Source organism: Oryx dammah, unplaced genomic scaffold (genome assembly GCF_014754425.2).
Source record: "Oryx dammah isolate SB20612 unplaced genomic scaffold, SCBI_Odam_1.1 HiC_scaffold_24, whole genome shotgun sequence".
NCBI lineage: Eukaryota > Metazoa > Chordata > Mammalia > Artiodactyla > Bovidae > Oryx > Oryx dammah.
This window is the reverse complement of record NW_024070208.1, coordinates 34,527,903-34,555,749: the sequence shown is the minus strand read 5'-3', so window position 1 is coordinate 34,555,749 and position 27,847 is coordinate 34,527,903. Positions and strand designations below refer to the sequence as shown.

Sequence of the window (27,847 nt, the reverse complement as noted above, 5' to 3'; positions counted from 1 at the left end):
AGTATTAACTTTCTAAAATCCAAATTCTGAAATACATTTGTATGCAAGGGCTTCATGTAAAGGACTGCAGACCTATAATTTTTCTGTTAAAGGAAGTCTAGAAAAAAACACAAAATACCAACTACATCAACTATCATAAAGGCCAAAATTTTCTGTGTACATTTTAATATCCAAAAGCAATAAAATACATTCCAAGTGTTGAATCTGAGTTTTAAAGTAGCAAGAACTTAAAAGTCCCAGATAGCTGGAGACCCAGAACTGGGGGGCCCCGGGACACAGAACCCCAAGTTTGGTGTGTAGGGTTTGAAAACTTGTGCCTCAGGTATAAGAGGAACATCGCCCACCTGTTAGGGCTCAGGTGTGAACTAGCCCCAGCACACAGCCCTTCCCTGAAGCAAGGTCGGCATCCATCGAGCCTCTACTACAGAATAATTCTATTTCATATATTTCCAAATACGTATGTGTATCACATATGTTGAAGTTACAATACTTTGGCCACCTGATGCAAAGAGTCAACTCATTGGAAAAGACTCTAATGCTGGAAAATATTGAAGGCAAAAGGAGAAGGGGGAGACAGAAGATGAAATGGTTGGACAGCATCATGACTCAGTGGACATGAATTTGAGCCAATTCCAGGAGATAGGGGAGGCCAGGAAAGCCTGGCATGCTGCAGTCCATGGGAGGGGGGTTGCAAGGAGTCAGATACAATTTAGCAAGTGAACAACAACAAAAATCATAAATGTCAACTAATCACATTCCCTAAAAAGGTGAAATAAAATCAACTCTTAACAAAATCAATGAGCACCTAATAAACTGAGTATATACCAAGTACTTTATACTCAATCATAAAAAGAAACCTCTTAAAATTCCAGTATAAAATATATAGGAAAGTTCTATCCTAGCATTTCCAATAAACATACATATACACAGCATGTCAAATCTTAATACAGGAAGATACTAAGTTTGATTTTCAAGGAACTATTTCTCAAGAAATACCAGTTATAATGACTTCATATGTACATTTGCTTTATTAAAATTGTGGCACTTATAATAGCAGAAATCATCACATGGCTCACATCCAGAAGCAATACAATAGTGGAGGCACAAACATTCCTTATTACCAGTATAAGTAAAAAAAGTGGTAATATGTCCCATAAGCCCTTAATTGCATAAAATATTATACTGCACATCATTTACAGCCAGCACACTTAAATAAACTAATTATCTTTTATATTCTGCAAGGGATATAACGTTCATAGGACATTCAAACATGATAAAAATTAAACATCAGTTCTGAATTATTCATGGGGAAGACACAAGCTGATAATTCCTCTTTTATAACCTACTGGATATTGTCACATGATTTTACAATTTTTTAATGTCTTCAGAGTGAAATCCAAAGAAAAAAAAACTCCACTAAGTGCCATGTTGAAGGACAAAAAATGTTGAGTGCAGCACCTTTAGACAATGAAAGATCACATCCTGTCCAACCACACCATATAAATTAGGGCGTTTGTGGGAAACACATACAAACAAACATCAAGCAAATGCCCTCACAGGTGACGGGCGTGGCTTTGGCAAGCGGTTCTCAAAAGCAATATTCACATCCAGTGAGAACAGGGGCCACCACCGGGTCTCCCGTAATGCCACCTTCATGATCTGGGATGCCTGCAGGCCCAGGGAGGGGGACCTCCAGGAAGAGGATGTGAAGGGCACTCAAGGAACCCCAGTGGAGGCTGTCTGCAGAGTCTCAATCAAGTAGTATTCAGGATAAAATACTGTACCATGTTACACATGTGCTGAGTATCTAGTATGTAAAACTGCAACAGGCTCATAATCAGATCCAGCTGATAATGCACCCAAGAGGATCTGCTTAAAGAAACGATAAAGCTCCACAGACCTAATATCCTTAATTTGTTTCAACCATTGATATGTCCAGTGTTTCATTAGCTCCTTCAAAAATACTGCATACATCAAAAACATAAAACTAACTCCTCCCACCCCCCACCACCAACCAGAGATCCAGAGACTCTAACAGACCGCTGAGCTTTGGTGTGTAAAGTGCAGTTCACAGAGGTGCTGGCCAGCCAGCCAGCCGCATCCAGCAATTTCAAGTTCACCACCAGCCTCGAAACACTACTCTCTCAGGTCAAGGTCCCCTGTGGACATCCACGCTAGTAAGAAGGCCGAGATTCTACCTGATCAACCCCCATGTGCTTCACCATCCCTGAATGCTGGCGACGAGGCTTAAGGAAGGACAGTGAGTCATATTTGTGCTACGGCATGTCCAGGACCTAGCTCCCCACTTCTCCCCCGGTGTTGCCTCACACTTTCTGTTGTATGAAGTTTTCAAGTTTTATGATGATACAGGCAGTACATTCCATCACCCTCATGGCGACCTCGGACGTGAACCTGTCATTGGGGATTTGCGGGAAGGGCAGCAGGTCAGGGTACCTGGTCTTCAAGCTGTCCACACCGTAGGCCTCCAGGGTGTGGACATCGTTGGTCAGGCCCTCCAGCTGCTGACTGTACTCCTCAATCTTCTGTGCCAGGGCCGTTGGCTTCACGTCCTTATCGGACTTGCCCCGCATAGCGTAGTCGGCCGCGATGAGAGCCAGCTTGGCAGACAGGAAGCATTTGAAGCACACCCACTCGTTGGCGTTCTTGTGTAGGTCGTTCCTGGCAGCCGAGAAGTTGGCCCTGGCCTGGCGCAGCCACCTGCGCGCCTCCACTGGGTTGCCGACCGTCTTAAAAGTAGGGGGGACAAAGAACCTCTGGGAGTACGTCTGCCCAGCTGGCGGTGGGCCTTTCTCTTTATTTTGCTGCTGCCGCTCGGATTTGTGGCTCGTGGCCTCCTGGTTCCACGACGTGTAAAATCTCTGGAAGGAGAACTTCTCCGACTGGAACCGGGTAGCTGAGGTGGGAAAAGTCCGCCTCGAGGCTCTGTCTGCATTTTGATCGAGAAAAGCCTGTTTCTCTAACCTGTTAATCTCATTCTGCAGATGCTTGAAAACCTCATTAGCCATGTCGTGGTCCTCTGGGTTTTTGTCAGGGTGCCATTTCAGGTACAACCGCCTGATAATCTTCTTCCTCTCCAACTCAGGAAGCTTCCAGGCTTGCTCCACCACAGACGTCACCTCCTTTAGAATTTCTGGGAGAGAAGTAGCCTTGAGCTTTTGGGGGGAATGATGCTTGGAAGACGGGGTCTTGAGGCTCTCTCTCCCAGGGAAGAGGGGTGGAACGCTTCGAAGACCGGGGGCCAGGAACTCCGTGGGGCTGGTAGGGGTGGAGGGGGTGCTGTCTCTGCTCTGGGAGCTCTCCTCTGGCCGTGAGAACTTGTACAGATCCAGAGAGCTAACGATTTTGTATTCACTGTAGCCAATGTCAATCTGATAAATCTTTCCTAGGAAGCTTGAGTTATCGGCGTCTTCTCTTTCGACCTCTTGTACGATGATGGCATACGTGTACGTTGGCTGGTACGACCCATAGATGTCCCCACCTTCAGCATCGACAAGGTACCCGACGTACTCTCCCGGGTAAAAGACATTCATGGGGTCCATGAGCAGGGTGTAATGAATCTCAGCAGGTATTGGTGTGCCAGGCATTGGTAGTTCAAGTTTCGATGGTTCTGAAGAGTCGTACTTCACGCCTAGGCTGTCAAGCTTCTCGCTGATCCTGTAAATATCGTTGCACCCCAGCATAGCAATTAGGTAGGATGTGTCAGAGATCAGGTTGTCAGTCGCCGACTTCAGCGTCATGGCCAAGGCCAGCAGGAAGTTGATGTCCTTACTGTCTGAGTGCTGTATGTATAGCAGGATGACGGCATTCCCAAACCGCTTCAGGAAAGCGAAGGTCTCGCTCCTGCTCTGGGGGATGGGGTTGAAGCCCTTCACCCGTAGTGTGGTCTGAAGCTTCTCAAAGCAGGACACCTTCAGCCCTTCACGGAGGGCCTTGCAGAGGCGGATGGCCTTCTCCTCGTTGGCCAGGAAGGCATTGTCATTCTCGTGCTTCATGATCCTGACGAGGCCCGCGATGAACTGCTCAGAGGACAGCAGGAGCTGCAGCCGGCCTTGGAGTGAGCACAGCGCTCCGAACTGGCATACCCTGGGGGTCTCCTCATCCAGCTGCTCCTCCAGGATGCTGCTCAGCAGGCGTGGCCGCAGCTTCTGGGGGAAAAGCATGATGAGCTTGGTGTGGAAGCCGTGGTCCTTCCCCAAGTAACACTGGCTGAGGTCCACCAGCATCTGCACCCCGATGCTGCCCTGGATCCGGCTCTTGTAGTGCGGAGCGTCGTCGAACACCAGGATGCTCGACCTGACCAGTCGGCCGTCCTGACTTGGCAGGTAGAGTGCGAGGTCCCGGATGTTCTCCAGGTCACCCCGCACCTTGACAGAGTCGTTCTGCAGACTCCTGAACAGGCCAGAAACAACCCTCTTGACAGTGCGCATCTCATTCGGGTCCAGCTGCTTCCCTTCGGAGTTCTTGAAGATGCGGCTCAGCACCTCCACATACTGCTTGGTGGAGATGACGTCCTCAGTACCCAAATGTTTGAACAGCTGGTGGAAGGTGCCCAGCTCTAAGGGCAGCTTGTACAGATACGGCTTGAAATCGGACTCGTACTCCAAGTTGATCACCACCTCCTCCGGCTTCAGGAGCTTCCAGCCATCTTCCACCATCACAAAAGCAACACCCCGCAGCTGGAAACGGAACTCCCTCTTCTCGGCACTGAGGAACTCGTATATGCTCCTCAGGACCTTGGCTCTAGTCCTGACCATATCCTCGTCCAGCGTCGTGATGTTGCACACGTTCCTGCAGTTGTTGATGACCTTGTCCACGGGGGGGTCGAGGTTCACATTCAGCAGGCTCAGAACCTGCTCCAGCTGCTCCTGGGGGCCGAGGTCACTCCCTGCTTGCTCCCTGATGCTTAGGGGCGTGGCCTTCTCTGGGAGGATGGGGCAGGATGTCCACAGCAGCTGCAGCACATCACACTGCTTGAACTTTGGGTTCACCTGGGCGCCACTGAACCTGATGAGGGGGAGCGTTCCATTCACCTCCTGATATTGAGGGTGAAATCGGATGAACTCTGCAGGGGCCCGCTCTGGACACAAGAAGGGGATCAGAGACAGTTCTTTCAGGAAGTCCCCCATGAACAGATCCATTCGTTCCTGGAATATGTGATGGAGAAGGATGTCGACCGTGTTCTGCAGCGTTTCCTTAGACCAGTTTTCCGTATTAGCTCGCACACTGATCTCCTTAGCAAACTGCAACAACTGCTGCTGAGAGAGGATGTGTTTCAGTCCAATGTTTCTTAAGAATTCTACCCAAGAGGTCATAAATGCAACTTGATTTTTGGGTTTTATAAGTTGCTCCAGTTTTTTAAAGAAGTCTTTTGGGATGAACAATTTTTCAGGAAGCATAACTTCAAAAACTCTTACAGTTCTGTCATAGAAATGCTTTGCTTGCTTTAGTCGGTTGTTAGCATCGTGGATTATCAATAAACCTTCCAGCTTTTCAAAAAGTTGTTCCTTAATCTCAGACAGCTCCTCAACATTCGACAGTCTATTCTTGAGATAAATTAAATGCTCTAGTTTTGCATCGTAAGAGAGATTTTCAATTTTTGGTAAGAGGTGTTTCAAATATACCTCAAGATCATCCACGGGTACACAACCCAGCAGCTCATACAGTTCTTTCAAGTGTATTTTTTCTTCAAGAAATGCAGAGGATGATGATTGCGTCCATTTTTCCACTTCGGCAGAGGGAATACTTTTTGTAAGCACGTAGCATGTTCCAAACTTCACAATGCTCATGTAGCGACCACTGATGGATTTGTAGCATGGAAGTGACTTTAAAATTTTTATGTCATCTTGGGACATCAAGTGATTCAAATTGCAGTTGAAATACATCAAAAGTGCTTCAAAGTCATTTTCCACTAATTTTTCAGTTCTAAACGTTGAGGTTTGGACCATGTAATGCACAGCCTTCAAAATGCTTGTGGGGCTCTCTATGTTGGCCGTGTGAGAGGACAACAGAGGGACAAATGCACTGTCTTTGGAGCAGATTTTGTTCAAAGCCAGCTGAATGCAGCCAGCTTTCATGAGGGCATGAAAAACCTTATCAGTCTGGGCGTTTGGGAAGACAGCGATGTGCATGAGGCTCAGCGGGAGCAGGACATCCCCCTCAGGGACCACAAGCTGGTTGGCCGACACAGTGAATTTTGTTCCTGGGAGCAGGGCCCAGTCTCTCAGGGTGTCCACGACAGCGTCGAAGGCTGGCTTTGTCTCCTCTTGGTCCTCCTTCACGTTCATGGACTCGCTGATGAAATGCCAGGCATTCTTCAGCCAAGACTCACTGGCAAAGCTATCTTTCCACTTGGTGCAGCTCTTGGTCTTGTACTCACGGGGCAGCACAGAGGGCAGCAGGTCGGCAAAGCTGGAAATGTCAAACACTTTCGCAACTTTGCAGTTCAGTAAAATATTGCTGTACTTCAAGTACAGCGTGTTCATGAACAGGTCTTTGCGGGATGGGATCAATTCATGGTATGTTGTTAGAAACTTGGGACGTTTTGCATCAAAAGTTTGCAAAACACTGTCCAGGGTAATAAGAAGGGGCAGGCCCTCCACTTCAAACTCACTTTCTTCTGAGTCCTTAAAACAATAATCGACTAAAAGTTTTAAACTGTGGAAAAGCTTCAGGTTGGTCTGCTGGAGACGACAGGGCAGCTTCCCAATATGGCAGTTGGTGTCGGGGGAGGAAAAGGTCATTAAGAAAGCCCGGACATCGGCAGGGGTGACATAGCTCACGGGGATGTTGGCATCTACAAGGCAGTGGTACAGGTTAGCAGTCTCGTCACAGTTATAAACCAGGTTGAAGCCAATCTCCAGGAGCAGGTGCTTCAGCCTGTAGACATTCTCTGCGACCGTTTTGCGTGTGGTGATGTTATAATCTGCGTTTTTAAGGTGCTGTAGCTCATCCTGCAGTAGATTGTCAAAGAATGGCCTGGTTTTATTTGAGGTGGACATGTTGACCCAGGTGATGATAACGGCGGAGTGCAGGTCGGAGCCATCGATGCTGGGAGCACGCACCACTGGAAGGAGGCGCTTCATGTCATCGTGGATGCAGCTGTACAGTGCCTTCACCAGACAGTACAGGTCTGGCTGGAGGTCCAGCCTGTTGACGGGGAAGAACGACAGGAACTTCTTCAGCGTGTCCTTGACAACATGTATGGGCGTGCTCTGCAGGACCGACAGAGTTGGGTCAGAGCCGGGGAAGTAGCGCTTCTTCAGCTGGGCCAGCAGCTCCACATACGCGGGTGCGATGAGCGCCGTCATCAGGCTGCTGTTCCAGTCACTGCGCACGCCGACCCCGTTGTCGTCTCGCCACAGGTTCCTGCGGGCCGAGTCCAGTGCAAAGTGGCCGTTCACGTGGAATGGGAGCCCCGTCTCTAAAGAGAGCGGCAGAAAGCAGAAGACCCTGTGGGGCTTCTTGTAGTTGTGGGTGATACAGGCGGCCACACCCCCTCGAGGGAAGAGCGTGATGTCCTGGTTCTTGTGCGCTGACACAACACTCTTGGACACCTTGTCCATGCTGGAGAAGCCAGACCTGTTACAGATGAGCCATGTGGTGAGGCTCCCCTCAGAGTCCTCAGTGTCCATGGTGTAGGTGACCTGCTGCACTGGGATGTCTGGGAGCTGCCTCTTCTTTGTGACGCTGTCGATGACAGACGCGTGAAACTGCTTCCTCTTCAGCCGGTCCCCATCAGTGATATTGCCCTTCACGGAATACAGCACGTTCAGGGCACCCGTGGCTTTGTCTATTTCACAAATAGAGATTTTTTCCATGTGGTTAAGAAACATTAACAGCTCTGCCCCATCTGACCGCAGCTTGTCCAGGAGGTTCTGGACCATCCTGTCCGATGATGGAACTGATGAGATCTCCGAAACCTTTGCCATCTCTGCGTTACGGAGAGGGAACCGGAACATCGTGCAGTTGTCCAGCTTGAAGTGGGTTCCCAGGTAAAGATCCAGAACGTCCGAGAACTGAGTTCTGAAATCCGCATCCAGGTCTCTGAACATGCGTCCAGGACTGACGGATGTGGCCCCTGGTGCATACCTGGCGTGAGGGTCAAAAATGCAAAGGATGTCGTTGCCGGAGATGAAGGAGGGGCAGTCTGTGATGTGATACACGGAGTTGAACCCCACCCCGTACTGCCCGGTCTTACAAGGGTTCCCTTCCTTGGTGCCTCTGCCCAGGTTCTGGATCCCTCTGACGTCATCCTCCGTGAAAGGCTGGTTGTTGTACACACACAGCGCTGGCCCCTGCAAGGGCGCCCACTTATCATCAAATATCCTGTCCACTGGGTGCTGCCTGGGGTCAAACACGAAGCAGATCTCCGTGGCCTTTGCGTCATCAGCATTCTGAAGCAGCTCTTTCAGCATCTCCTTTTCTGAAGGATAGGCATTGAGGATGCTCTTAATTCTGCTGGTCAGTTTTTCTTTCTGCCCAAACTCCGAGCCCAGTGTCGTGAAGCACACGTTGGATGCATACCGTTCCAGGGCTTTGTGCCGCTTTGGTACTGCACCCAGTTTCACAGCTACTTCCCTGGGTATGTCTGCATGACAGTACTTGACAGTGCTATCCTTCACTTTTATCCAGGGACAGTCATTATAGCACAGAGACTTTGCAGGGAGAAGCTTAAGGTTAGTATCCGGCAATAATATGTGGCCATAATTTTTCTCACAAAATTCTTGTTTCTTTTCTCTAATGAGACTCCATATCCCCTCACTGATTATTCGCCGGCAGAGCTGAAAATTCTCTTCTGTTACTTGTTTGGTTTCTTTTTCTTGAGCTATGGATTCCAAAACGAGGGCAAAATCTTCCACAGTGAAAGACTGCCTCACACCCACACTTTCAAAAAGTTCACGGAAATTATTTTTATATTTATTAGGCAATTGATAAAGGTATGGGGCTGCTTCAAAATTTAAATGAAAAGCCACCTTTTCTGAGTTGACATACGCATTTTCAACGAGAATGAAGCTAAAGGTTTTCAGCTTTTCAGTGACTGCCGTCTTGGTGCTGTCACTCTGCATCATCGCCTCGTGGAGGTATTTGTAGCAAGCATTGGTGATGTTCTCCTGGTATAACGTGATCCCATCATCAACTGACTTTGCAACTTCTCTCAGCTGGTTTACAACCAGCTCAACTGTGGGCTTCCGGAGCAAACCCAGAAACTCCTTCACTGCCAAGGGCACAGACCCACAGCCTCTGAAGGAATGAGAATTTTCATTTAGAATTGGTTGCAAAAGACAGACTATATCCTGGTGCTCAGCTATATAGAGGTCAGTTGCCGCAAACATGGTTTCAGGCTTAAAGCTGTTGCCTTTCCAATCCAAAGAGAAACCTGCCGGCTTTGTCAGAAATGGGAGGAAGGGGATTGTTTGATACGTTGCAGCAAAATCCTTTGCTCTTGGATCCCTTATTTTCAGTTTTTCATCAATAAGACTTAACAGGATGCTACTTCGTAGACAAGCAGCGCCATGATCACTTTTATTAATTTCAGCTACTGACTCTGCACGCTCCAGCATGTCGTCCCACAAAATGTCATCCTTCGCCATACCTAGCTGGACTAGTTTGATCAGAATAATAGGGTTTAGATAGTCCTGAGTGGAACCGTAAGGAAATCGTCCATCTTTAGTATCAAATAACTTAGCGACGCGTCCTTCAGGGTGGATTAATCTTGACGGTAAAACCAGAGGATGCCCCTCCAGAGAGCAGGGGATACATGGGGTAACACGGAGGATCCCTGAGAACTCATCAACTTTCTCATTTAGGACAAAATTCATTAAAGGATCTCTGAGCTCTGCTTCAATTTCCTGAATATTTGGGAAAAACACTTCTGAAAAAAACTGTCTCTCTGAAAACGTATTTTCCAGCAGTATCTGTTTGCAGCCAGCTTCTTCAAATCCTAGCTTTACCGAAGAAGGAAGTTCAACAGCACAAAGGTTTTTCGACCCTGTCTTCTTGAGGTATTTCAAAAATATCTTGAAGGCGGCTGGACCAACATCTCTTCTTTTAAGTATGGAGTCATCCAGAAATCTCACGTTCTTCATGGAGACCCACGTGGACCCGTCAGAGAAGACCCTCGTCAAGTCCTTCCCTTTCCCATGGGCGATGTCTTCATAAAACCCTTGGCAGATGACAGAAAAGTCGTCGTGCACTAGGTCAGGGTCAGGCCACACAGTGTGGTAAGTGTAGTCCATCAGCTCTCCGCTGGCAGCTAGCTCACGCAGCACACTGAGAGCCTCCAAGTACGCTTTCACGACCACGTGCCTCATGAAGGTGGTGTTCCAGCGCCCCTTCGTGTCTGTCTTCCAGATCTCTTTCCTGTTTGAAGTAACAGCGAAGCACCCGTTAATGTGAACTGGCAATCCCGTCTTTATCCGCAGGGGTAAATAGCAGAACACTTCTCCAGCCTGTGGCCGCACAGCCCACTTCTGGTCCTGGACTTCAGCAAGGAGAACCGCCACAGCTCCACATGGGACCAGGCCCAACCTTCTCCCGCTCTCACTCAGGGAGAACTTGAGTGCCTCCCCCGTGTCCATGCAGGTACAGATCAGCCACGTGGTACAATCCACGGTTTTCTGGGGCAACTCATCCGACGGCTTTTTGGATTGGCCCGCCTTCGCCATTTCAAAGAGAGCAGCCGGGTCGTCTTCTGGACCTCTGAAAAGTGGTGACTGTAAGTCTGCAATCCTTCGGAACACGTGGTGAAATTCCTCCACTGTGATCTGCAGGATGCAAGATGACTTGGGGGCCTCAGCGGGGAGCTTTCTGTTACTGGTGCCACAAGTTTTCATGAGCTTAGCGGCTTCTTTTAGAACACTGATGACAGGTGTGGTCAGCGCTTTGGAGGAGCATGGTTTTTTTTTAATGATTATTGTGTCCTGTGCTAAGCTGGGATTGGTTTCCTCAATCTTCAGGTACTTCAAGTACATGGAGGTTACATTCTGAGTGAAAATGATGAGCCTGTGTCCACAGAGACTAAACTCATCCACCAGAGAGTAGATGTCAGCTGTGTTGTAGCAGGTGCTGCTGACCTCGCTCACTTTGGCTTCCTGCTGGGTTCTGAAGGACAGTCGGAACAGAGTCCCACTATAACTGTAGGGTGCCTCCACCGTCAGGGGCAACTGACAGTCAAACACATTCATGAATGGCTTGAACTGATTAGGAAACTTCCTGAGTCTCTTCTGCTGTTTGCTCCAGTTAATTTTGATCCCAGGGTTAGACCTGTCCTTAATGTGCTTGCTAATGTGGTTGATGTTCGGGTCAAACATTATCATGAACTCTCGGCTCATAATGACAGGGATGTCAGTGATGTGGTATACAGAGTTGAACCCAAGACCAAATTTCCCAACCTTGTCAACTTCGGCCCTCTTCAGAGATTCCCCAAGCCTGGTTATGTTCACGAAGTCTGAATCTGAGAACTGGGAGTTGTTGAACGACCACAGAGCCGGCCCGTGGCACGCCGCCATCCCCGGGTCCAGGAGATTCTCTCGGATGTCCATGTTTCTTCTCATGTCAATCATGAAGCTGCATTCTGTTGCATTTGCATCATCAGCATTTTGAAGAAGCTCTTTAAAGATATCTGACACTGAAGGGTACTCTTCCAGAATGTTTTTGATCCTTACTGTCAGCGGTTCTCGTTGTCCTGACTGCTCAAAGCCCATGTTCTCAGGGTTGATTAGTCTTGTACTGAGGCATGGGACTTTCAGCCACTCGGCAGTTTTCATGGGTATGTCCTCATGCACCAAAATGATCGGCTCCACAGAATCTTCCAGTAAGTCATTCAGGTCATCAACTTTGATGTCACAGTAGCAACATTCATGAATTGGCTTCATGATGAGCTTGGAAGGGTTCTTGCTATGATGTATAGGAACTGGTGTGTTGGGGCTTGCTGGAATCTGATTGCTGTAAAGCCACCTGATAATGTTCAACATAAGATGAAGATTCTGTTTGCTTTCCTGATCACTGAGGTCTTGGTCACTTTTGAGATACACCTTCTGAATGACCATGGAAATATGATCTGCTGTCAACTCCTCTATTGAGCCACAGGCCTTAAACAGCTGGTGGAACTTTGCCATGGTTTTAGGCACACTATGCAAATAAGGCTGAAGGTCAAGATCATGGAATGGTTTTATCACAGCTTGGGTGAGAGGACAGAACTTTTTGCCAGTCCAAACCCATGGAAATTTTAAGGCTCTGAAAGCATCTTTCCCTTCATTTAAATGATCATGCATGAATCCATAAATTTCAAGCAAAATATGTTGGAATTGGTAGTAGTCTTCATCGCTAAAGGTCTTTGATGTATACCAATCCACAACGATCTTAAAGTGCTTTAAGACAGCATTGATACCAGGTTTTGTGAGGATGCCTAAAGCTTTCTCCAAGTTTACATGGACGCTTTCCACGAGGGGAAGTGAAGAGCCAACCAGGATGGCATGGGCTGCATCGCACATGTCAGGGGGTGCACAGAGCTCACAGAGGTCGCCCTTCCAGACTAAGGAGCCTGGGTAGTTTGGGGGCCTTTCCTTGCAAGCTGGAACCCATTTTATCTTCTTTAGGGTCGCCTTCCCTTCACACGAGTGCAGCAGGGCAGGGTTCTTATTTAAAACCAGTAAGAGTGTCCTGGCTTTCTTCAGGAGAGTGTCCTGATTTGGACAAGAACTGGCCTGTAAGGCTTCGATTTTTCTAGCCACTTGCACAACATCTTTCTCTTTGAGACTGGCTTCATTTTTCAGGCCAATCTGTCTTAAAGAGTGAAGAATGTCTGGGGAGGTAAAGGCCGAGGGTGGGAAACAAGCTTCCTCTTCGTCATAGAAGAGGTCCCTCAACACCTCTACGTCAGGGTCAAAGAGTTCGCTGGCCATGACCAGCCGCCCTGGTGGGAGCTGAATAAACTTTAGTGGCGTTAACCAATCAAGCACATTTGGGTTCTCACTTTTGAGAGAGGACAGGTTCTCAAGGACCCATAGCACAAGGTGTGTCACCTCTTCTTCAGAGTAAAATGTACTTTCTATGTCTTTTAAGATGAGCTTCAAGCAGCTGGTAGTCCTGACCTTCTCCACCTTCAGCAGGTTCGCCAGGCGGATGGTGGCCTCGTCGCTGCTGTCGACCACCGAGATGGAGAGCCGCAGGCCGGCTGGGAGTGTGGCCGTGGGGTGCAGGACCCTGCAGCCCTTCAGCTTGGTGTAGGAGGACAGCCCCTGGCTGGATGAATGGTTGATGCGCTTGAATATTGTCAGCTCCTGAATTATTCTCTTCTCCTTCTCACTGCTCTCAGTCAAGTTGGCCAAGAACTTACGCAGGGCATCTTTGTGCGTTGGAAGCAGCGATGCAACCTGGTTACACAGCTTCTGCAGAGGCATCTTCTCCATGATGTGCAGCACAGCACTTGGCGAGGGCAGGTGGATATATTTTTTAATAAGTGGGTGCTGTATGCAGGCATCTAACTTTTTAAGAACAATCCCTCCAAGCTTCTGTACCACGTCTGCTAAAAATTCTGGAAGCTGTGCTTCAGACTCATCATCTAAAATGACTAATGAAGGAGCCCTGAGTCTGATGAGCTCCACACACGTCTGCCCTTCTTCTAGTGGGGTCCTGGGGATGAGCGGCATCTCATCAAATAAAGTCAGATCCTCTGAAAAATGTACATAGAGATGCTTCCACACCATCCTAAGCCATGACACAGATGGGTGCTTTCTATCTTCATCGCATGGGTACCACTGGACAATCAACTCTCTGCCAGGCCAGAATGTGTTCATTACTTCTTTGATAAGACGTGCAAAGCGTTCTGGATTCAGGAGCTGAAGCTGAGTGCAGGGTCTTCCTGCAAGTCACATAAAGAGATGCTATGAGTACATACAAGTCTACTGTCACTTATTTAACTTGCATATTCTTGCATATTAGATAGGCCTAGAAAGTCACTTTGAGAGTTTTAAGCACACTGTAAAAATGCAACAATTTGGCATAATTGTGCTGACAGAGCCTAGAGAAGTAATATTTTTCTCTGGAAAGTGCTTGCTTTATTTTTTTATAAATGTTATTTATTTATTTTATTTGGCTACATCAGGTGTTGGCTGTGACACGCAAGATCTTCAGTCTTCATTGAAGCATGTGGGACCTTTAGTTGTAGCAAGTGTGATCTAGTTCCCTGGCCAGAGATTGAGCCAGGCCTCCTGCATCAGGAGCACAGAGTCTCAGCCCCTGGACCACCAGGGAAGCCCCGGAAGTGCTTATTTTAAATAAATATATAGAATGCATTTACATGCATTTAAAAAATTACCCTATAGTATCATACAAATGGAATCAACATGGAAAATAATTTTTAGTGGTGATTTGACCACAAATAAGAGCATCAAAGAAAATGTGAATAAAGCTTAAAGAAGCATCATTTTAATAAGGATAATTTATAAGCAGGCCCTGTAAGAATTTTTCTTTGTGGTGCTCCCAGGAGCAGAGCAGCTGAAAGGATAAAGTGAGGCTCCAGGTGAGGGTATGGGGACTGATGTCCCTGTCCTAGCTGACCCAGGCTGCAGGAGCTGAGGCAGCCAGGAGCCTGGAGCTTCCTGTCCACCACGACTGGACGTTTGAGGAGAGGGGGCTAGCACGGCCTCTCTGGAACTTGAGGGCTCCCTGGAGAGAGGAAGGGGCCGAGGTTACAGCTCTGAGATGCTCTGTGCGTGTCCAGGCAGGGAGCACGGCCACGACCCTCCAAGGCAGAGTTCACTTGTGCTTATCACCCAGGAAAGGGCACTCTTCTGGACTCTGGCCTTGGGAGCAGCGCTTCAGGGATAAGCAAGGGACACTGGAGCCAGCTGTGATGGCATGCTTTCCCCACCAGGTAGCAGCACTCTGGGACTGATGATAAACCAGGAGGCTGGTAAGGTTTTCTCTGGGGAAAAAACATGTTTGCTGATTTTCAGCCACTGGTCTAGAAAATAACATTTTATTTCTAAGCACATTTTGTGTTTCCGTGCATTTGTCTACAATACCAGGAATAATAAAATTTTAAAATAACATAATATACCTGTGGGTATGTATTTGCCTATACAGGGAAATAAAAAGCATCGAAAATTCAATATTATGCAAACTAACATTCCATTTTTTCCCTAGCATACATATAATATCTAGACTCTGGAAAGACTAATTTTGGAAAAAAATAAAAAGGGGAACACCTCAAGCCCCTTGAAATTTTATCCATCATTATCTGTTAACCAGGGAACGACACTCTTATTTCACAGACTCACACACCAGGGAGATGGCCTTAACTTCTATCAAGAAGATTCTCTCTCATGTTACAATAAGACTTTTAAAATTACTGCCACAGAAGTTTAAGCAAGGACACACTTCTGCAGCTACTGAAGACACCAGTACCCAAGTCCTGATTATTGTCAGTTTCTACACTATGTGGTGTTGGAGAAGACTCTTGAGAGTCCCTTGGACTGCGAGGAGATCCAACCAGTCCATTCTGAAGGAGATCAGCCCTGAGATTTCTTTGGAAGGAATGATGCTAAAGCTGAAACTCCAGTACTTTGGCCACTTCATGTGAAGAGTTGACTCATTGGAAAAGACTGATGCTGGGAGGGTTTGGGGGCAGGAGGAGAAGGGGATGACAGAGGATGAGATGGCTGGATGGCATCACTGACCCTATGGACGTGAGTCTGGGTGAACTCCGGGAGTTGGTGGTGGACAGGGAGGCCTGGCGTGCTGCGATTCATGGGGTCGCAAAGAGTCGGACACGACTGAGTGACTGAACTGAACTGAACTGACACTATGTCACTTAGGGTGAGTCAGGCAGTAGTGTTTAAGAAGTCACAAAATCTTGTCTATAGTCTAACTAGCACAGCCTCCTTGGTCTGTGAGTCCCATTAAAATATTATTTTTTAATTCATTTTTAATGTTCTGAAAAATGCTTACTGAATTAACTATAATAAAATATCCAAATCACAAGGCAAGGATATAATACCAAAGATACAAAAAAAGAGTTAGAAATTAAAATTCAGAACACTCAAAAAACAGAAAAACCAAATGTGCAGCACACTGTGTTCCATGTTAATAACTGCCACCCAACATGCACTCTGCCGATAATCCTTTCCAATAACCTTGCATGGAATTTAGCAGCCTATAAGCCACATACCTACCTTCAGGACAGCTGTCTAGTATCGATGTGCAAATAAAATGTCAACGATCTGTGCACACCACATGAAACATGCGATTGTGTGCGCCACATGTAACATGTGATTCACGCATACACCACATGTAACATGTGATTGCACACACCACATGTAACATGCGATTGACGCACACACCACATGTAACATGCGATTAGCCAGTCATGCTCTGATGAAACAAATCATGGAAAATAAAGGAGAGAGAAAATGTAGTAAGAGACAGTTCTAAGCACAGAAGTCAATTAAACCTGGAGTTCTGATTTCTGTTTATTTTGTAGTTAAGCTTTCAGCTTTTACCCTAAAGTATAAATGTTAACACAGAAAAATGTCTCCATGCCCTGGATTGGGGCACCCTTGAAATTGTGAAGCACCTCAACCAATATTCATAAAATAATTCAACAGCGTTTATTAAATGACTTGTGCTTCTGTGGCCCTGCCTTTAGAATTATCAGCACTGTCAAAAGAGGTTAAGTATTTCATGCCAGGCATGTTTCTAGAGACAGAGAGTGTTTATCAGTGGTAACTATTTAGGAACAACTCTGCTCAGACTGGTTTGTGCTTTACTGTGGGTCAGCTCAAGGTAAAACCATCAGCATGCTAAATCTATGGTTCAGCCCTCACTTTGAGGAAGATTTTCCACGTGGATGGAGACAGGATGCTACAGTCCACTTGAAAATAAGATGAGGTGCCAGTTAAACTGTAGGCCATCTGTCAGTCAAATCTTCAAAGGAAGAAAAAGGAAACAAAGGACAGAAAAGCAGCACACAGGGATGGAGAGGGCAGCTTGGTGGCCAGCCCGGTGCTCCCGGCGCTCTGCAAGGGCCCAGGGAAGCCTCCCTCTACTCCACAGGGCACCAGGCTGGCTCAGAACAGCACTGCGAGTAGAAGTCAGCAGTGGCACTGCAGCGCCGCCCTCGCTTCCATCCTGAACAGGAGACAGACAACAAGTCAGGGGGTGGCCGACACCACCCACAGCACCCCCCGCCCTGGGCAGGTGGCTAACCATGCAGCCTGTTGACAACAAGACTCTGCCTTCCGCTGTGATCACTCCTTAAAGATGTAGGAATGCAGTCACGGTAGCTGTGAGGGATCAGCCACTTTTCTTACAAGCTAGAAAACAAGGTTAATACTTACATGAATTATCACTATAACAGTGACTTAGCTTCTAAATTAATTTTAGCTTCAAGGAATAGACTGACTCCAAAAATAATGTTTACTATAAAAACAGTTTCTATAAAGCTAATCTCATATCCTGATTTTCCAAGGGAAACACGAACTGGAGGAAAATAATACAAGTCTATCAAAACTTTTTATAAAAAGATAGTCAATAACTGACACTTCACTGACAGAGATCCTAGAATGGATGTCCCTCTGTCCATTTCAATCTCATCATGTAACAAGTGTGGGCACTCTCACCCTTCCATTAAATCCCACAGCTTAAATACCAATCTCAGCATAATTGTTTCATTTGAGACTAAATGTTCTATGAACTGAAACATGGCCTGATTGTGGTATGTGTAACAACCACCTATGTACTCTACTAGTATAGTTTCCTCTCTCCTTTAATTGTTAGCACCAGAAAATAATACTGATACAACTTCTAGCTACTGGGGTAAATGAAAAAACTGGATTCAAAGAATCAAATAAACAAAAACATCAGGCTGCAAATGAATACAACATTTAGTCAGTCATCATACCTGAGTATCCCCAGAGAAGTTGTTGTGCTAGAATATAATTAAATCCATTCTTAGAAAAAGCCGGAATTGTCACAGTTTTCACATAATGGCTACAACAATTATTCTGAATCTTAAGATAGCACTGTTTTCAGAATCTTACACATCATTATGTAAAAGAAAAGCCATAAACAAACTCCAAACATAGCAGAAAATATATTTAAGATTTAAGGATATACTTCAATATAATTGACCTAGGTTCAATTCCTGGGTCAGGAAGATCTGCTGGAGAAGGATAGGCTACCCACTCCAGTTTTCTTGGGCTTCCCTTATGGCTCAGCTAGTAAAGAATCCACCTGCAATGCGGGAGACCTGGGTTAAATCCCTGGGTTGGGAAGATCTCCTGGAGAAGGGAAAGGCTACCCACTCCAGTATTCTGGCCTGGAGAATTCCATGGATTGTATAGTCCATGGGGTTGCAAAGAGTTGGACATGGCTGAGCACTTTCAATATAAACTTTCACTTTCAATACAAACTAAATCCAAATTACGAAGCATTCCTACCATATGTCTGATTCAACTGCTTTTCTTCTACTTCCTCCAAAACCCATTTACCTGCTCTTCTAATTTCCAAGAGTCACCCATTTACTCAAGTAACTTAATACAGAAATAACCTATAATAGAAAAGACAAAACAACAGAATCTTCACCCCAACTCTGAAGCTCCAGAGAGTCCTAAGTCCTTCAAGCTCTTTCAGCCTCAGTGTCTCTATCCCTCAGAGGAGGATGAAGGTGGAAAACAAATAAGACACAGAAGATATGCATTTGAAAAGAAATTCTGACTCATGGCCACACTACAAGCATCTGCCTGCCTGTATCCCTGTCCCCGCAGCTTCATCCCACCTAGCCCAGCAACGGAAGCTCAGCATCAGCCTATCAACCTGGCACTGGGAACATGAAAGAGACTAGTGGGTGGCTTCCTAGTCTGTCTGGCCCAGGAAACCGGGGCTGTGATCAGGCAGAGAGGATTAAAAGGGCGGCGACAGGCTCGAGTGACACAGGTCTGCGTGGCCTACAGGGGCAGGGGCATGGCGGGGCGGGGGAGGGGGGGTGGCAGTGGGTGGCACAGAGAGCCTCTCTGTGGAGGAGACTTGTGGGTTGAACGCAAAGAGATGAACAGAAGCCCGCAGGCAGGGTGCAGGAAAGAGAGTATTTTAAGCAAAGGGGATGCTGTGTGCAGAAACACAGATACGCGAAAACCTGAATTTGTGTAAAAGAAAACTTTACCAAGCGTCCACCTTAAAGTGGGCACTGTGCCGCGTCGGGGTGACAAACCTCATAGGGCTCTGCTCTCTTGGATGAAGGGAACTCTGGTCTCTGGAGGCCAGTCACAGGAGCCCCACAGGCCACACAAACAAGACCGGACCTGTCTGGAGCCAGGACACACACTGGAACCCATCAGCGGACAGTGATGAGATAAGCACGGCAAGGAGGAGGCCCTGGGGGCTCACAGCACAGCCGGAGAAGGGCAACGCAGAAATTCCATCCCCAGAGCCCAGAGACATGAGAACAAGGGTGGTAATGGTGCCGTGCTCACAAGGAAAGATCACACAAGAGGCGAGACAGATATGGACACAAGATGAGGACTCGAGTGGGGAAGGCATGGACTTTGAGCTCCCTGAGGAGCTCCACGGACAGAATGACAACAGTGTTTCTCATGAGCCAGGTTTCATGTTAAACTACACACTCCATGCACACCAGCTTATCTTCTGAGAAAGCCTGCCAAACTAAAATATCACTGGAGAGGCTGTCAATAGCCTGCCTGATGGCCATCATGCAAACTGGATAAAATTCAGCTGGTAGGCTGGCACTGCCTGCCATCCTCCACTCAATCCTTATTCTCATTTCATTACACTTGTAAGAAAGAAAGCAATCTTTCATGTAGTTGAATCTCAAGTGCCCTAGATACACTTTTCTGGAAGGATGTCACTGATGGGGAAAGAGGTTCACAGACATCAGGTAATCTGTTGAAGCTCACACAATGGAGGAATCAAGTCTGAGCCCAGATTTGTGCACTGACACAGCCTGGGCCCATACCCCCTACCCTGCACTGCACTGTGAGTCCTGAAACTGGGCACCAACAGAAGATGTACAGACCACTACACGTGTGTGATCAAGGGACCTGGGTGAACAAGGAGGCCCAAAGACCATAAGGAGCTCCTGAACTGACCCTCATTAAGGCGTCAACTAAGGAACAGGAATTCACAAATAATTCTTGAAAGCAGGCAAAGAAGTATCAGGACAATGAGAGAGCCGGGGATTCAAAGATGAGTGACCAGTAGGAGCAAAGCCTCAGGGGGACCAGGCAAGAAGAACAAAACAATTTCACTAGATTTAATAAATTTTAAAAAGTCATAACTGGTGATCTCAGTCAGGCAATTTTATTGCACTGAATGAAAAGTGCGTCTGCAGAGACAACAGATGGTGAGCAAGTGCAGACGACAAGCACGTACCACTCCCCCGGATGCTGGACTACACAGAAAGCAAACTAAAGTCAAGGTTGGCTTTGTTTCCCCCAAATGGAGAAGACTCTGTGGATCACAACAAACTGAGGAAAACTCTTAAAGAGATGGGAATACCAGACCACCTGACCTGCCTCTTGAGAAATCTGTATGCAGGTCAGGAAGCAACAGTTAGAACTGGACATGGAACAACAGACTGGTTCCAAATAGGGAAAGGAGTACGTCAAGACTGTATATTGTCACCCTGCTTATTTAACTTATTTGAAAAGTACATCATGAGAAATGCCAGGCTGGATGAAGCACAAGCTGGAATCAAGATTGCTGGGATGAACATCAATAACCTCAGATATACAAATGACATCACCCTTATGGCAGAAAATGAAGAACTCAAGAGCCTCTTGATGAAAGTGAAAGAGGAGAGTGAAAAAGCTGGCTTAAAACAATATTCAGAAAACTAAGATCATGGTATCTGGTCCCATCACTTCATGGCAAATAGATGGGGAAACAATGGAAACAGTGAGAGACTTTATTTTTTGGGTTCCAAAATTACTGCAGATGGTGACTGCAGCCATGAAATTAAAAGATGCTTACTCCTTTAAGGAAAAGTTATGACCAATGTAGACAGCATATTAAAAAGCAGAGACATTACCTTGCCAACAAAGGTCTGTCTAGTCAAAGCTATGGTTTTTCCAGTAGTTATGTATAGATGTTGGACTATAAAGATAGCTGAGCACCAAAGAACTGATACTTTTGAACTGTGGTGTTGGAGAAGACTCTTGAGAGTCCCTTGGACAGCAAGATCCAACCAGTCCATACTAAAGAAGATCAGTCCTGAATATTCATTGGAAGGACTGATGCTGAAGCTGCAACTCCAATACTTTAGTGACCTGATGTGAAGAACTGACTCATTTGAGAAGACCCTGATGCTGGGAAAGATTGAAGGCAGGAGAAGGGGACAACAGAGGATGAGATGATTGGATGGCATCACCGACTCAATGGACATGAGTTAGGCTCTGGGAGTTGGTGGTGGACCGGGAAGCCTGGCGTGCAACAGTCCATGAGGTCGCAAAGAATCAGGCACGACTGAGCTACTTAACTGACTGACTGAACTGAAGCGTGCAACTGCAAATGAGAGGCGACAGAGTTAAATAGTGACAGTACAATCAGTACCATAGTACTTAGCTGAGGATTTTACATGTGAAACAAGTGGAAGATAAAACTATCACATGATGAGGTATTTTGTTGGGGCTACACCCATTGCCAAAGAAAACACTTCCCATGCAGCTGTACTTCCAAATGTGGCCAATCAGATTTTACTTATAATCAGGAAAGAAAAGCCCACAGTGCTTTGTGTCAGCAAAAGGATCAACATAATCTGTTTTTGCAGCCAAAAAGATTCACTGATGTTTCACATCTGTGACGTTCCCACCGTAGGAAGCGAGCCCCACAGATGCAGCCCTCTCGGCTTCTCTTCTCATACTCCTGCCCCACACACCAGCAAGATGACTGGCTCATCGACTGCTCAGTGTAAGAAGAAATGCCTGCCCCTGCCCAGGGGGACGCCCGGGGTAGCTACCACAGCTCCACAGTGCAGGGCGTGCCGGGAAGTTGAGGTCCCCAGCGCTGCCTGTGACCAGCCTGGTGAGCTCATCCATCTCACCCCAGAGGTCACAGTACAGGCCCACAGTGTGCCCTAAGCCACGCCCCCAAGACCAGGGTTACTGCAGTGATGCAGGGCTGACCAGTAAGGTCTGCCCACTGGTTCCTCTCTGCATCTTCCTTCACCAACTGGAGTCCCAGGAAAGGAAAGCAAGGGGGTCATTACTGAGTCCCCACTGGCCCTACGCCATAATGCTCTCCAAGCAGTAAATCTGTTCATGGGGATAAAGTGACATCAAAAATACATTTATGTCTGGAACTAATGGTACAAAACAATAGGAAGGATGCCCAGGAGGCAGTCCCTTCACCACATGGTCAGATAAAGACACCAGAAAGGCTAGAGACCAGGATGATTAAATAATCACAAGGGTGGCAGGCTAATATTAATACTTAAATCCAGATAAGTGACAGGGAAGACAACTCCTGGGATAACTAGCTGCACATCACAGGTGACAATAACAGCAAAGACATCCCTTCTAGTGTAAAACCGGGAACCAGAGATAAAACCCAGAGTTTACAGATGATTCCAAAATAACAAATCAGAACTCATAGTAGATGAGAAAATGAGAATACACACAGAGTGGGAAGACTCAGCTTTACAAAGACGTCAAATTACTGAGTTAACAATAGATAAATGTAACTCATCCCAAAAATATTACGATAGGTCCCCACTCATGCGAGGCTAGAGAAGAGGTTGTGGCCATGCCCTGTGCCACAAAGTACTTGAAAATTCTAAGTAAGACCAACATTATCCTGCTGGTCTTCTACCCTTTGAACCTGATTTGATTCTGAATAATCTTCAACTGATTTCCAACTCCCTACCTACCTCAGAAACTAACGCACATGAACAAAAATTGTCCCTTCAAAACAAAGTGAAACCACACAATGAAACAGCACAGCTGTGAGAAAGAATGGTCTGCAACTGCGGACACCAAACTAGATGATCCCAAATTCAGGGCAAGTGACCACAACAGACTGTGTGCACATGGATCCCCTCACCGGAAGCCCTGAGTCCATCTGTGCTGTCGAGAGTCAGGGTCACAGTTGCCCTTGGTTGGTCGGGACTATCTCGGAGAGGCAGCCAGTCTTCTGGTTCTGATCTGGGCGTGTTCAGCTTATAAAATTCCACTAGACCTATGTTTAAGATAAGTACACTTTTCTGTGTGTACACTGTATTGCAATGTAATATTTTACATAAGAAAATAATAGGAACTTGGGAAGTAAGAACTTGTAAAACTTTGGAGCAGAGAATGGCAGAGTCATAGGAAAGAATCCACATTAAGACTCCCCACAAGGCTCTTCTAAAGCTCCTGACACAGGGAACAGCAGCGTCCGGACCCCCTCCGGCTCACACCGCATTGCCCACAGCCTCCCTGCACTCCATCCTGAATCAACACCCCAAGCCCCAACTCCTTTTGCTTCCATTTACAGGAATGAAGGTGCATAACCATTAGCAAAGCTTTCCTTTAGCCGTTACCTTTGAAAACAAACCAGCACACAGTACAAAAGACACATCACAAAGAGCACGCTTTACAACCTTACCTAGTAGAACAAACCCAGAATTTTTCAGGCCAATATCTAACTTTTAAAAAAGTTCAATATCCTTCAATTTAAAAAAAAAAAAAAAAGAGTGGCTGAAAGAATATAAACAAACAAACAAAAAAAGTTCAGGCAACAGTCTTACAAAGGTGTTCACAAAAGTTGAAAGATAAGGTTAAACAGAACCATGGTGATTTCCCCCTCAATTATTCTGTCTTTTCCTAAAAAGGACTCCTGATAGAGGACACCCTTTCCTGCCTCGGCCCCAGGAGTCCTCCCGACCCTGATGCACAGGTCTCTTTTCAACGTGCAGGTCCCCAAAGCCACCCCAACACAACCACGTGGAACCCTGGAGGCAGGTGGTGTGGGGGCAGAGCAGGCGGACCCCGTCTCCCCTCGTGTGTCCACCTAAGCCACAGCAGTGCTCTCACTGCCACGTGGGCCACCAGGGAGGAGACCGGGGGCAAAAATGGGGAAAGAAATGGGGAAGTACTGCAGGCCCATGAGGCACTGTGCAGGGGTTAGGACCACCGCCACACCCTAACCCTAAACACAGGTTTCTAAATACAGGACCACCTTCACATTCGGACAGAAGTCAGCATCCACGACTGATACATCTCAGACCACAAGTTCATGAGGTTGAACCGTATGGAGCTGCTGACCAATAGGCAATTCCATATTCATTCAACTTAACAGGAAACACATAAATTGTTCACATTTTTATAATTACGCTTATTTTAAAAAAGCTAAAATAGCTATAATACCTCGGGTTTGGGCAGCTTCCTTTAAAGCAGCTAGAAGGTGAGGCTTCAAGTTATCCAAAAGAAATCTTCCTTCAAGACCTGGGAAAAGGGACCTTAAAAGTGACAGAAATGCAGCAATTTTAAGTAGATAAGTCCAACGATATAATTTCAAGCCAGTTATATGTGCTCACTATTTTACCTAAGTTATAAGGCACACCTCAAATCACACGCAATCCTTGTAATCCAGTACTATCCAGGTGTGGCTTTAAACCCTGAGGCAGCATGCAAACCCAAGGACGGCCTAGAACACCTTAGAGAAACATGTACTGTATTCCCTGAAATGTCAATAGGCATCCTGGGGCTTCCCTGGTAGTTCAGAAGTTAAAGCGTCTGCCTGCAATGCTGGAGACCCGGGCTCGATCCCTGGGTTGGGAAGAGCCCCTGGAGAAGGAAATGGCAACCCACTCCAGTATTCTTGCCTGGAGAATCCCATGGACGGAGGAGCCTGGTGGACTACAGTCCACAGGGTCGCAAAGAGTCGGACACGACTGAGTGACTTCACTTTCTCGAGTATTTCCGTGAATTTAATTTCATCAAAATAATTTCCTTTTGACTAACTTTAGTTATTACTAGCTCTTTGTAGCCATTCTTTTCTACGTTCTATTAGAATTTCCAGGAACAACGGCTTGGACCGCTTTTTAACGGATAAACATCTGGAGGCCCTTCCACCTTAGAACGTAACGGTGTGTTCTTTCTAACGGAGCAGCTCTGCAGAGCCCCCTAAGGCCGCACGCACACTGACGTGTGCCCCGCCTACCTGGGGTGCTCCTCTGAGGCAATGTAGATCACGTCCTGGTCGCAGGCAGACGAGGAGAAGGGGACGAAGGCCCCGCTCTGCAGCGGCAGCAGCTCCAGCCCCAGCAGCTCGCCGTAGGCCTGGTCGGAGAGCACGAACTCCAGCAAATGCAGCCTCTCGGGCGTACCCGCGCCGCCCAGGCCCGCCTTCCGCAGCACCTGCCGGGTCCACGCAGGCGTCACCTGCGTCAGCGGCCCGGCGCTGGAGGCCATGAGCTGCGCGGCGGCAGCCAGGTGGGCTGGGGCCCGGACCACCTCCTTCCCCGAGTGCTGCAGGAAGCGGAGCACGGCCGGGGCGTAGTCCAGGCCCTCGTCCAGATCCGAGAAGCATGCCTGCTCCAGGGGGACCCAGTGGCCGCCCAGGGAGGGCAGCACCTCGTGCTGGAAGAGCTCCTGGAACAGTGGCTCCAGCGCCGGCCGCCAGGGCAGCTTGACCTGCGCAGCGTCCGGCCACAGCCCGTAGACCCCAGCCTCCGAGAGCGGCAGCCTGGGGCTGCAGCCGGCCCGCAGGCGGGCAATGGCGTCGAGGATGAGGGCGGCGTAGGCCCTGGGCACCACGCTCAGCACGAGCAGCTCGTTCCACACGGCGGCCGGGTCCCTCCACTGGTCCAGCTCCCGCCACTTGATGCTCCTGCGGTTGTCCGTCAGCCCGAAGAAGCCGCTGACGTGGACCGGGAGTCCAGTCCGGCTCTCCTCGCCCGGCGGTAAGGGGAGGAAGCAGAAGGCTTTCCCTGAGAACCCAGCCGCCGCGCCTCCGGCCCCGTGCTCCTCGGCTGGGCCCGGCAGGGGCGTGGCGATGCCGATGACTGGGACGAAGCGCAGCTCGTCGGCCAGCGCGTCCAGCTGCGCGCTCAGACCTCGGCCGCCCACGCTGTTGCACACCAGCCAAGACGTTTCCCGGGCGCCCTGGGCGCCCCCGTCCTCCAGGACGATGCTCACGGGGTACGTGACGCACGTGACGCCGCCGCTGGGCACCCGCTCACAGTAGTCACTGAGGGCGGCCCCCAGCGCCTCCACCGCCCCTGGCCGCTCTGGCGCCGGCGCTGCCGGCTCGTGGGCCGTCACTCTGAAGACCAGCTTCTCGGAGCCGTCGGCCTCGCGGACGTGCAGGGACACGCCCTGCACACTCTTCAGGAAGAGCAGCACCGTGTCCGCGTCCGCCTGGAAGGACTCAAACAGCTCCAGTACCTTCTGCTTGTTGTAGAGGGTCCCGCTGAGCTGGGAGGGCTGCCGCCGAAGCGGGAAACGGAAGAACGTCCCTGGGAAGCTGCCCTTCACAAACGTCTCCTTGGTGCTTCCAAAAAGGCCAATAAACGGCGCAAACTGGTCTGAAAGCTCACTAATTTCTTTGCTGTCATCTCTGAGATTCCAACACTGGCCTGATTCGTGCGGACCGAACAGTGTCTGATGAGGATCTAACATGCCAATCTGGTCACCACTAAAGATGCAAGGAACATCTGCAAAGGAAAATTCAAGTCACCATCAACTCTGAACTATACTGACACTGATAATCACAATTACACTGCACAGTTATACATGGAGAAGCATGAGCCACAGAAGGATTCTGAACAGAGTTATCTTAAAATGAACTAAGTCTTGCTTTGGAAACATAATTCTTTGAATGCAAAAAATGATTTCTCTTTAGATTCAAAAAGCACCAGGCATTGAGAGGCTTTAAGTGATTATTGTGAAAACCTAAGATGTATCTTCAAGCATTTACTAAATTAATTAAAATACATAAGGAATATTTCGATATTTACACTCTCCCTACAGGCTTGTGAACCCAACTAAACAGAACAGAGTTGCAGCCTGTGTGCAAAACAAAATTTCAACCACAGATTCTCTGAGAGAATGAGAAAGAACAGGTGATCTCAAGCAGGCGTCCTGGAGTGAGTCTGAAATGGACAGTGACTTGAGGACATAACCTTCACACAAGACCTCTATGGGGTCCACCTGTGACACGCGGGGTCACCGACTACAGGCTTAGGTACCACAAGCACCAAATCCTGAGCTCTGGGGTATTTTCAGTAGGAAATGTTGTGTCCACCAGCCCACCCCCGCGCCCAGTCAAGAAGGCTGGTCCCCAGCCCCCATTGTCCACAGTCCCATCTGCATTCCCATTACTGAAACTGTGTCAGGAGGAAGCCTGGTGGCTGGAGAGCAGAACGCATGGCCTTGGCAAGTCCTTGGATTAGAGGCCAGCACTCAGGGAACCCATCCCACGTAAGTGTGCTGGTTCTCAAACAGGGAACAAACCCACAGTGAGAGCAGATACCGGCCGCCAGGGGACTCTCTGGACAATACACCCGTGACAACAGGCTCCATGCTTATGCAACGTACAAGTGTGTCCCCATAAAATTTAAAAACTACTGCATGTCACAGATGTGAGGAGTAACTCACAAATAGTTGAACACATGACTGTTAATATTCACATAATTGTTACATAACATAATGACTTCATCAGTTTTATTATGTAATACATAATATTACTTAACAATACTATACATTATAACACTGTAAATGCAATTTTAAAAATAGGTTTGCTAAAAATGGGCCATGGTGAGGATGCTTCTGCGTCCCACTTGCTCAGGGCAGTCCTAATTCGGGCCAGTGGCCAAGAATAATATCACTTC

The 27,847-nt window shown here is 47.7% G+C and overlaps 1 protein-coding gene across 3 annotated transcripts in view; it reads right to left on the bottom strand.

The window, feature by feature from the left end:
- Window positions 1-999: 999 nt before the first annotated feature.
- SACS (sacsin molecular chaperone) overlaps window positions 1,000-27,847 on the bottom strand; it is a 41,278-nt gene continuing 14,430 nt past the window's right edge. The window contains exons 6-9 of one of the 3 annotated variants that reach the window (XM_040266786.1): window positions 25,177-26,671; window positions 24,381-24,472; window positions 17,924-17,950; window positions 1,000-13,882 (exon numbers count right to left, since the gene is read on the bottom strand). In XM_040266786.1, coding sequence (XP_040122720.1) covers window positions 2,325-13,882; window positions 17,924-17,950; window positions 24,381-24,472; window positions 25,177-26,671 — 13,172 coding nt within the window. In that variant the 3' untranslated portion in view covers window positions 1,000-2,324. Of the gene's footprint in view, window positions 13,883-17,923; window positions 17,951-24,380; window positions 24,524-25,176; window positions 26,672-27,847 lie in introns of those variants that run through there. The other 2 variants (XM_040266788.1, XM_040266787.1) reach the window with 2 other exon arrangements.